At 33.7% G+C, this 11,356-nt stretch overlaps 1 protein-coding gene and 1 long non-coding RNA gene across 3 annotated transcripts; one reads left to right on the forward strand and one right to left on the reverse strand.

Annotated features, from left to right (window-relative positions):
• Positions 1–1,964: 1,964 nt before the first annotated feature.
• Positions 1,965–2,688, forward strand: LOC142523177 (uncharacterized). Its single transcript, XR_012814593.1, has 3 exons — positions 1,965–2,075; positions 2,240–2,426; positions 2,639–2,688. It is a non-coding gene; the product is annotated as an uncharacterized LOC142523177 (long non-coding RNA).
• LOC142523175 (ALA-interacting subunit 3) lies at positions 2,669–6,937 on the reverse strand. 2 transcript variants are annotated; one of them, XM_075626831.1, is made up of 9 exons: positions 6,822–6,937; positions 6,530–6,670; positions 4,967–5,025; positions 4,468–4,542; positions 4,265–4,378; positions 4,122–4,192; positions 3,672–3,969; positions 3,188–3,477; positions 2,669–2,960 (listed from the first exon to the last, which is right to left on the reverse strand). In XM_075626831.1, the coding sequence occupies exons 2-9, from the start codon at positions 6,615–6,617 to the stop codon at positions 2,906–2,908; spliced, it is 1,050 nt and encodes a 349-aa protein (XP_075482946.1). In that variant the 5' UTR covers positions 6,618–6,670; positions 6,822–6,937; the 3' UTR covers positions 2,669–2,905. The 2 variants fall into 2 exon arrangements, with proteins under 2 accessions (XP_075482946.1, XP_075482945.1); XM_075626830.1 differs by having other exon boundaries at positions 6,530–6,898.
• Between the last annotated feature and the right edge of the window lie 4,419 nt (positions 6,938–11,356).

The raw sequence follows: 11,356 nt of genomic DNA on the forward strand, positions 1-11,356 counted from the left end.
TCATAATTCAGCTCTGTAAAAGGAGCATCTTTTCAAACCTGAATAACCAAAGTCGAATGATATAAATATTTTCACTATTGCAATACCTATCCCACAGTATTTTCAGCTCTTTGTAATTAAACATCTAACACACAAATTTATTGAATAATATTTAAACATTCAAGTACACAGTTAAAATAAAAATATGAATTCGAATTCAAATAATTTAAATACAAATATAATAAAAGATAAACAAACTAAATCACCAATAATTTGGAAAATCGGATCCGTATCCAGATCCAGATCCTCCAAAATCAGTAATTATACATTACGAAATGCTTTAATTGATAATTTATATGATGAATATGGTCGTTCAAATATTTGAAATTGTATTTGTAATATGTTATTTAATTTAATGTCATGTATTAATTTTATTTCATCAATTTAAATTATTTCTATTTCAGTTCATATAATATAGATTTCAATAATATATTTAAAATAATTAAATAAATCATTTATGTAATGTTATCACAATTATTAAAAATATAATATTAAATATATCTAATATAAAATGTAATTATAATTATATCACTAAATTTAAAAAATATACATTTAAAAACTAATAAAAATTAAATAAATAAAATTAAAAAAAATATTTCGAAAATATTCTTTTTTAGATTGAAATTTGAAGTAGATGTGTTGGAGATGAATATTGTATTTGGTGCGGAAATTGCATTATTTTAAAGTAGAGTTGCTTTAAAATAGAGTTTTTGGTTGGAGATGGCCTTAATCGACTTTGGTTTTCTCGATTCTTATCATCATCCATTATGTGCAGGCATGAGGTTTATCTTGTAATGGTTAGTGATTTACCAATCATGTTCCCATTCCCACATCATAAGTTCATTGATGGAATTGGTATGTAGGCATCGCAAAGATTGTGCTGAAAAAGGGAAAGACTCAACTATTCAAATATGGCAGCCCTATGGTGTACAGTGGTGCCGTTGATAGGATAATTGGCAGACCACCCCCAAAAACTGGCGACGTTGTGCTGGTGGTTGATGGGTCAAAAAAGCCAATTGGCTGGGGCTTATACAACTCGGTTTCCATGTTCTGTGTTCGGCTCATGCTACTGGAGGATGAAACAACATGGTATCTGTCAGATCATTTATGTGTTTTGTTTAGTTTTTCAAATGTAATTTCTCGGTCGCTTCATCAGTCAATTATTCGATTTGGTGCAGTGATCCATCTTGTGTGTTGTATGCGGATATAGATTGCTTGAGACAAGAATCAGTGCTGCTATTAACTTGAGGGAGCTGCTTGGGCTTCCTTCTGCTGAGACAAATGCATATCGTCTAGTCAACAGTGAAGGAAATAATCCCCCAAAAAACATGTCAAGTTGTTAATATATTTGGGATTAATGCACTAAAAATCTGACTACTTTTGACATTTCATTGTACTTTCATACATGCTCTGACACCATGCCAAGTGCGAACTGTTAATAAACCTATTGGTGCATATTTTCCATTGGAAAACTAATTAATGCGATGTTATCGTCCGTCTTATACTCATCAAAGACTTTAACATTGTCCATGTCGTATGGTATGATGGTATGCCTTCTGAAATATCACGGTCTGCAATCTTTATTTCCTTTATCATGAATTCAAGTATTTGTCTGGCATACTTATTTTTTAAAAGTAGATCTGATATTTGAAGGGGACTTCACAATTTACATTATTAAATGCGTTGGTTTATTCCTGTGAGAGAGTATCTCATCAGGAAAATCATATCCCTCCTCCTTCGTCGAGCTGCTACAACCTTATTTGTATGATCAACTTTGAAAAAGTAGTATACTTACCATATTCTGATGCATGTTATCAGGTCTTATCGTTGATATTTTTGGAGATGAAGCAGTGATTGCTTCCTCTTCTGCATGAGTTGAAAAGTACAAGAAACAAATAAAGCATCAAGTCGACCAAATAAAAAAAACATCAATCATATAACCTGGAGACCATAGATCGAAATCTTGAAGGAGGAGGGACATGATTTTCATGATTCAGGAGTTATAGATTCATCAAAATCCTCCCAGAACAGTAAAGGTGAAATATTATTATGATGCGAGAACGTTTACACCTATCAATACCTGCTGAGATTAAATAGGGCCTGAATCACATTTTATTTTGTCATTAAATTTTTGTTCCATGTAATGTCATCAGATATTAGTCTAGATATATGTTTTTTTTTTTTTTTTTGCTTCATCCAGGTTGTGGGGAATGGGGTTTCTTATTTAGTCTCGTTGGAAGGGCAGAAAACTGGCTTCTATGCTGACCAGCGTGAGAACCGGCAATACATGATGTCAATTTCAGACTGCCAGAAAGTAATAGACATATGCTGCTATACAGGAGGTTTTGCTCTAAATGCAGCGTGTGGTGGTGCTCTAGGTGTAACTGGTAAATTCATATAGCTTTCTTTAAAAAAAAACAATTTATCTATATGTCAGCAACAATTTTTACATAAATTTAGTCGAAATAATTTTCATGATATCGAAGACAAGAAATATCCGTTTGAGAGTCTCAAACAAACATGGTCAATGACTCTGTCGTTACTTTATATGTAGTTTTTCCTCCAAAACTAAGATTTGATCGTTTACTTTGGCTTGAAGGTGTGGATTCATCTTCCCCTGCTCTGGATATTTCCAAGGAGAACATAGTTTTTCCTCCAAAACTACATATAAAGTCAATAAAAGATTTAAGAAATTTACATTTCAATGCGTTTTCATGTACGATCTGGTTACGAATACAATCTCAAGTTTTTCAGAATAGGACGCACGTAGAAAGTCATATAAGATACCAGTAGTTACGCATTATAGAAGACTAGCCCGATATGGGCTTGAATCAAGTGAACTAAAACAACGGAGCTCTTAGGCTATTTAGCGACCTCCTGGATTCCTATTCCACGACAAATAAGATGGATCCCCAAGTTGCCTGAGACAGAAAACATGTTAAAAAATTCAAGTCACATGAGTTTTGAATCAGCGCAAAGCCGCAAATATAGTTCGGACTAATATATATAGTAATTATCATCCATACCTAAAATCTCAGTTGGCGATCAAAATAATTAGAAAAAAGAGATACTTCATTGTAAAACAATCAGATGTATGACAGAAGATAGGTTTGGTGTAGCAGGAATTGGGTTGGGAAAAATACTGCACCTTGGCTTGATCAGATAAATTAGAGTAAAAATCATGGCCAAGATGAAGCACAATCCACCCACTGTCAGATAGGCAATACCCATAAAATTATTCTTCCCTCCGAGCCAGCTAGCGGTAGAGATAACAAGTTTCTTTTTGCCATTGAAGCTGTAAGTATTATAGTTGTTTTGTACGGTCACGTTAATCGTGTCGCCTTTTATGAGATTCACTTCTATTTTCCCATAAAGTTTTCTAAATGTTGGAAGAGCTGCAGTACGCATCCAAACAATAAGGTCCTCCTGCCTGCTTAACTGTTACAGAAACATAATATCCACAAGACAGATTTTTAGCCTCTCGAGAAGTCATATTTTGTTACCGAAAAATAAAAAAATTCACATCATGAACAGAGAACAAATCTTTCTACCATGAACATGGAAATTGTCGTACTTGCCAGATAAAGAAGACAAGTCAAACGAAATAGTTATAAATAGGATTAGTGTCTCACTGGTATTGACGGATCAAGTGTTGCTCCACCTTTTATAGTTCCATTCTGAAAATTTTTAGGGAAAACATTTTTTCCAAATTTGTGATTCCTATCGCTCTTCCACGAGATGTCCCTCTTGTTAACGTTCAAAGGCTGGCTGTCGCGAGCAAAGCCATAAGTATCATTGAAAAGACTCCAAGCTATAAGACCACAAGGAACGATAGGCATATTGTTTGTACTGTGCTCAGGTTTACAGGCATCTGTATCATTCTCACTTCCTGGATTTCTCAACTGCTGATCACTTCGGCTCTTCACGTACCTATTACTCAGAAATAAATATGATTTAAGAAATGGAAAAAATTCATGTAACCAATAACCGATTCTCAACCTATGATCAAGAAGAATAAACAATAGAACATCATAATTTCTACCAAAAACTGAGGGAAATTAAGTAAACTACATCATTGTCACCTTCGATGATTCTGGTAGAAATTGTCCAGCTGATAATAAACATAAATGGGTGGGTTCATATCCTTTGGAACCTGATGTTATTTGATCAATAGTCAATCTCATGTATTCTTTTCAAAAAAAGAGTTGTACAACTGGGGACTCACCGTTAGGATCCTATTGCAGGTTTTGTCTTGAGGGCTTTGAATAAACGCGATCTTGTCACTCTGGGCATTGTCCGGAACGCAAACAGTCTCATATCTATCAATAATTTCCACAACCTAGTAGCAGATACAAATTTAAAATTACCAAAAAAATAAAGAGACGGGGTGGCAAGTATAAGGATGCATGACATCAAATGAGTACATACATTACGAGAAGCCAAAAGAGAGACAACTCCAATGGGGACAAAGGCAACACTAACAAGCAAGAATGTCAATATAACCTGCACCCAAAACTCATGTGAAGGAGCTTAGCCACCATTCATGTAATTTCTCCAATTAAACTATAAGTACTATTATGACCCATCATTCGGTAAAAGAGGATTTAACATGATAAACGAGACAAGATCACGAGTTTCAAAACCATGGTTTGCAAAAACACATATATCATTAAGTTGGTTTTTGACCTTTGGTTAGCCTTTGTTGGCTAATGCCCTAGCAATGTGCAAATACAACTCTTGGGCATTAATTCCAAACATATATACCACATATATTTCTCGGACTGACTGACATGTCAGAGGCGTGCGCTAAAGCAGTAAAACTATCATTAGGCTGCCTCTCATAAGCTGAAGCTTTTTGCGAAAAGTATTTTTGACATCTCTAAATGTTCAAAGAATTACAGCAGTGCGCAAAACATAAAAGAATTACCCATTTAGGAGTAAGAATAGGCTTGCATGCTGGAAGTTCCTGTTGTGTAAACCTTGAATCTGGATACGATAATGGAAAAGGACAAAAAAATCTGCATCATAGATCTGAATTCTCATAGCTGAGTAATTTAGACTTTAAAAAATTTCCAAGTCAGCAAATTTAAAAAAATTTATCAAATACAAGGCTACACAATATATCCTATTGATGTCAAAACTATCTATATTAACATGATTGTCATCAATGATCAGACAACCAAAACATCTTACCGATAACGGCAATGACCTTCCGGTTTTATGTTTAACAGATTTGGAATTCGCTTGTTAACTTCCTGCCATCTTGGCAAAGTTGCAGGGTTTTGACCCATTTCGAAGTCCAAGTATGATAAAAAAAAAAAAAAAAAACTTCCATATACATGTTAGGCTTGGATTTACAGTTCACTTTGACAAATTACAAGAATGTGGAATCATTATGAATTCAGTTGGGAAACAATTGCCCATGCTAGAAAAACAATCAAAAGTCGAAACAATAGCACTTGAACTTCTATATGATTTATAACTTTAGTGTTGCGCAGTGACCAGTGACTATTTTTTTTAATAAAAATACGCCTGATTCATAATTTCTATCAGAACCAAAGCCACTTTTTCGATTGATATGAATTGATGGCTGGTGCTGCTACGGGGAGTTTCAATTTATAGTGAAACTCTGGGAAAGATTATTATTGACGAGCATCGAAACATATTGTTTGATTGGTTGCACTTGCACGGCTTATAAGATTCGTACAATTACCACCAATTATAAATTTCAATAAAGCAGTAATCATTCGATCTTATAAATACCTTCTTACAATTATATTCAATCCTTCAAAGTCGGATATTAGTTGTATCAATCACTTCTCTATGAAGATAAAACCCTTTTGCGTGTAGGGAAATTGAAGCTCCATACTTTAGAATAAACATGACAACTAAAATACTCCACAGAAGTTTCTTCACATATGCCACGACTCACATAAGTAGTAGCTTCACACCAGAAATCCTCACGGCATATTGCTTTATTAAATGGTAGAGATCTCCTCCAAACCAAAGGGCACACATCTATTAATGCCACTATGTCAGTGACTCCTCTTACTAAATTAAACTCCAATACTCCACCACGGTCCACTGGTACCACCAAACTCATGGAAGGTGCCTAAAGAATAAGGATGATAAGATAAATTCTTTTTATTTCATCTTATAACGAAGTAACCTAAAGTGAAGGTTAATAACTGCACGACGATTGCCACGACGGATTTTGAGTTTAAGGAATGGCCATCGCATTCGCAATGGTCTTCCACATAGTTAGGACTTCCACTCGATACCCGTGGCCTTGGCATAATTTCTTCTGTAAACAAAATAAGGAGAAAAACAATATAATTCACTAGTTTACAAGGCCCAAACACCAACTGATTCTTCTAAGAGAGTTTTCTTATAATCAAGCTAACAATGGGATTTCCACCAGCGTTCAACACCTTTGAAGCATAAATTCGAATGAAATTTAAAACACAAAGGTCTGGTACAGGAAAAATACACTTGGGCCGCTTAGAGTTCCTCCTGGGCGCAGTCGAATCGGCCGATCCAGGTCCTCCGGCACTCGACGAAGGAGTGCTGGCGTTCATCACTTCCCTTGATCAATAACTATTATTATACCTTCTCCTCGTCAAACCGGGAACTTGTATGCCCCAAATGATGCAAAAGATACAAGCAAATCAAATTGGGAGATAAAATAGAGAGAAGGATTTCAACGAAAGAACAACAAATCTTGGAATTCAAGAAATTCGATTAAGGGCTGGCTTCCTCATTAAATGTTGAAATTCACTCACAGAAACCCCTGATTGATTCATTATACTCGTCCCCTTTCTACAAGCTTAAACGACGAAGTTGCTAAGAATCAGAGTTTGGGCGCATATCCGAACTGTATTTAAGGTTTGGACTGCTGTGATATGGGCTGATCGACAATGGAGGCCCGATCAGAGGATGAAAACTTTGGGCTGAAAGGGTTTTTCAAGTCAAGCCCAGTCTATACCAAGCCCGATAAAATAGATACTAAAGCATTCGGCCGAATTAAATCTCAAAATTATATAAAAATATAAATTCAAATCAACAGAAACAAAATAATCATAACTAATTTCCTTCAGAAAAACACAGAAAAATCTAACTTAATCAAATTAACTAGCATTTATATAATATGAGCGTCTATTTATAGATGATAATAGGTCCGGGTAAAATCCGAAATCGACCACGTCCATCCTATTTGGGACATATTCGGTACATTATATAGGTATTGGCTTAAATAACGGGTTTTATAGGACACGTACTGGATCTTACCTCTTTGATAATATATTAGTATTGTTTGTACGCGCAATGTAAGATTCATATACCTACTTCTTTTGGATCCTGCGATCACAATCAGGGCCGTACCTCCTGCGAGGTGAGAGAGGCCATCGCCTCAGGGCCTGACTCTCACAGGGGACCAAAAAAAATTTGTTGTCTCATGTTGTTGAGGCATGTACCTAAATAGTATGTGCATTGGACATTTTTAAAAAAAACTGGACATTGACTCATTGAAATCATGATTAAATATGATGATTGTGTTCATTGGGGATTTAATCAAATTATGTAGAGTCCAAACAATAAAGCTACATGGCTCATTAGTTAAATTTTTAAAAAAATTTTATGCATAAAATGATAATGTTTGTCCAATATATTTATTATTTTATCTTGTGTCAACTCATGTGTTAAAAATTTATACTTTACTTATCGATTATTTGGCCTCTTTTCTTGAATTTATGTAATTGGACTCATTTCAAAAAATAAAACACAAAAAATTGTAATACTTATCTATTTTACATATCTTTATTTTCCATTTTCTTGAATAAAATCTTATATTCATTATTTAAAACAAATTATATATTTTTACAATATTGGTTCAATATATTTATCATTTTGTTATTTTGATAGTTTATGTTGATAAATTTCAATTTTAGTAACATACACTACAATGTTTGCCAATTTCAATCTTTTTCTAATACAATTGTTCATATGACACTGCATTACGTTAGAGTCATGTTGATGTTGTGGCGCACGAAGAAAAAAATCGCAAAGATATAAATATATAATTCGTAAATTATATTTTCCTTATATCTATTGTTTGATTATTTTTAATTTTCAAACTAAATTTTACGGTTATTTATCACAACAAGATTTTTTTTCAACATATCGCCTCAGGCCCTTTGAACCACAGGTACGGCTCTGATCACAGTCCTCAGCTCATGTGACACTAACTCACAGAACTCCTCACACGTGGCTCCACAGCCACATGTGAGGAGTTCTGTAAGTAAGTGTATCATGAGGGCTGCTCAATTGGTACCAATTCTCTTTGGACAAGTACTTATGGCCTGGACAAAAGTCTTGAGTTCGAGGCTGGGGAGACTAGAGATGTAAATGAACCAAACCGTTTGCGAGCTATTCGAAGCTCGACTCGATAAAAAGTTCGTTTATTAATCATATCAAGTCAAGTTCGATTTCGAGCTTGAAAATTTAATCAAACCAAACCCAAGCCTAAAGATATTCGGTTCGTGAGCTCGCAAACATGTTTGATAATAGGCTCGCGAGCATGAGCTCGGCTTGTTCAGGTGGATCGTAAGATGGAGCTCGAGCTCGACTCGTTTAGGTGACTCGTCAGCTCAAACTTGACTCATTTGTTGAGTTGACAGATAAAAATATTAGTACTAATGTCGATGAAAGGTTTGAACATAAAACATAGCTGATAAAAAATGAATTTACATCACATAGTCACAATTACATTTTTTTAGCTTACTTGCATATCATTATACTAAAATTTTATTTAAAACATAATAAATTAATATAAATACACCAACTTATTTTTTTTCCCAAAAAATTTACATCACCAAATCATATACACGTTAAGTAATGTTACAAATTATTGTCCTAAAATATTATATTAAACTGAATATAATAAATTTATATTGATTAAAAAATAAAATTTATTTGGAACACGGTGAATGAGTATCAAAGGAGTGCAATTATTGCAATGTTATTTATATGGTGATATCAGTGTATGGCGAGTATTTGTTATCTGGATGCTAGATTTATTATTTTGGGATGTTCAATAATATAATGAATTTATGTTTTTTGTTGTTGTTATATTTGTCTTTTTGTTATTTATGAATGAATTTATATTTTTATGTCCGATTTAAAATTAGTTCATAGATAAATTTAATTTTTAACAAGCATGGATCAAGCTTAAACTCGAGTTCAATTCTATGCTTTACGAGCTCGAAAACGAACCGAGCTCAAGTCATGCTTGTTAAACATGATAAACGAGCTATTAATGAATCAAGCTTGAGCCTGACTTGATTAACATGATAAAGGAGTTTTTAACGAGCCGAGCTCAAACTTTTCTCGAGTTTAGTGATTTCAATACAAACCGAGCTCGAGCCTGATAATAGAAGCTCAAATCGAGCTCGAGCTACAATCTTAAACGAACCAAACTCAAGCCTGATATTGTTTGGTTTGATTTGGATCATTTACATCCCTAGAGGAGACACATACTTCACATCTAGGTTTAGAGAGTTCTATGAGTAAGTGTCGCATGAACTATCATGAAGGTTGTGATTGCAGGATCCAAAAAGATAAGCCCATGGGCCTTACGCGCAATGCGCGTGCGAAAAATTAGTTAATTAATTATTCAAAAATATTTTATACGTCAATTAAAGATTGTGTAGATGGTTTTCTCAAGCTTTTTAAGTTTTATGTAGATAATTATTTGTCAATTTCTGTGAGAGAATAATTTTCATGCGAAATATGATGAGACGATAGTTACTAGCTATTTCATTTAATATATATTAGTTTTATCATAAGAAAAACATTATTTGAAATTTTTTAAATTTATTTCGTAAAAATAAGTAAGTAAAAATAAAAATATGGAAGATAATATTATCAATGTAACTGTTCAACGGGTGTCACAGATTGGATTGATCCGGAACTGATTTGATACACTACAGTTCGACTTGGAAACGGTCAAATTGGTTTAGGTTCAAACTAAATAAAAAATTCCAATCGAGTCGGATGAATTTTTTAGAAACTCTATCGGAAACCTATCCGGTCCAGTCAAGGATCCGGTTCCAATCCGTTATGGAATTGATCCGGTCCCATCCCTATATCATGTAGGACTGAGTGCTTGCCGTTTTACGTATCAAAAGATATAGCTGGTGGTAATGGTGCAACTCAAATCTTTTAAACCGCACAGCAGTTCAAGCACCACGGTTCGATCGCTCTACCAAGCATGGACAATTATTGCACCCAACAATCTCACACCTGATAATTACACTCATTGCAATCAACGGAAATCGTACCCGTGACCTTGGCTCTGATATCAATTATAGGACCGAGTGCTTACCATTTTATCCCATTTTCAAAATCTATAAATTACAACAGAAAATTCGTTTTTTTACCGAACTTATTTACGAGCCTACCAAAATGTGGAATAATTGTAACCTCGCAAATGGAGGGGAATCCCTTTTTGTTTTTAACGCTTTCAACAAGCACTTCACGTTTTCGAACTTTTGGGATAAAAAAGAAAGCCTCGGAAAAAATCGAATGGTCCTACCCGAATCTGATTCCCATCACCACTGAGTCGACTCAATGTTTTTTCATCTGAATTTTTTATGCATTTAAATTTTGTCATGAAAATTGATTTCTAAATTGCAAAAAAACAAAATGTTAAAATCAAATTTATTTAAAATATACAGAAGGAAGAATATGGTCCTACTTACATAAATGGAATATATTCAGTTTTAGGAATAAATTCAAGAAAGCACATCACGATGCTTAAAATTTAAGCAAAGCTAGCATACCAATATCAATCCCCTCCCCGTTCTTTTCAATAATTTACAATATAATTTACCACTAAAAGTTAAATTTCAACTTTTAATTCTTTATCATGCTTTCATAATGTGACAGCTAATTTAATTTGGGGGTTAATTTAATATATGCTTTTCATTCTAATTAATTAGAGTAATTAATCTTAATGATCTGACAAAAAGCATCATAACGTAATTTGTAATTAATATGGTTTTGTATGAAGAATACTATAATATATAAATTTATGTTATTTTTATATGGATTTTTGTCAAATTATCAAGATCTTTTAAGTAGTACTACTGTACGTATATTGTGAAATTAATCGAATATTATTTATTTGATGTGGATTTTAGCTCACTATGATCCACACGACGAGGTTAGTAAATGATTAATAAGAAATTTTAACGTTTGAGGAAAGAATATATTCCTTGATTATCAAGTAAGGAAGAATTTATTCCTTTTGGAGCCAAAT

The sequence above is a fragment of the Primulina tabacum genome, chromosome 13 (assembly GCF_025594145.1).
Source record: "Primulina tabacum isolate GXHZ01 chromosome 13, ASM2559414v2, whole genome shotgun sequence".
NCBI lineage: Eukaryota > Viridiplantae > Streptophyta > Magnoliopsida > Lamiales > Gesneriaceae > Primulina > Primulina tabacum.

What these genes read in the sequence shown, in the direction of transcription:
- LOC142523175 (XM_075626831.1), bottom strand. Translation starts at nt 6,617, where the DNA reads ATGAACGCCAGCACTCCTTCGTCGAGTGCCGGAGGACCTGGATCGGCC. An exon ending in CTCTTTTGGCTTCTCGTAAT is followed by an intron (nt 4,379 to 4,467) that starts GTATGTACTCAT and finishes ATCTGCTACTAG; the next exon opens with GTTGTGGAAATTATTGATAG. An exon ending in TTCTACCAGAATCATCGAAG is followed by an intron (nt 3,970 to 4,121) that starts GTGACAATGATG and finishes TCTGAGTAATAG; the next exon opens with GTACGTGAAGAGCCGAAGTG.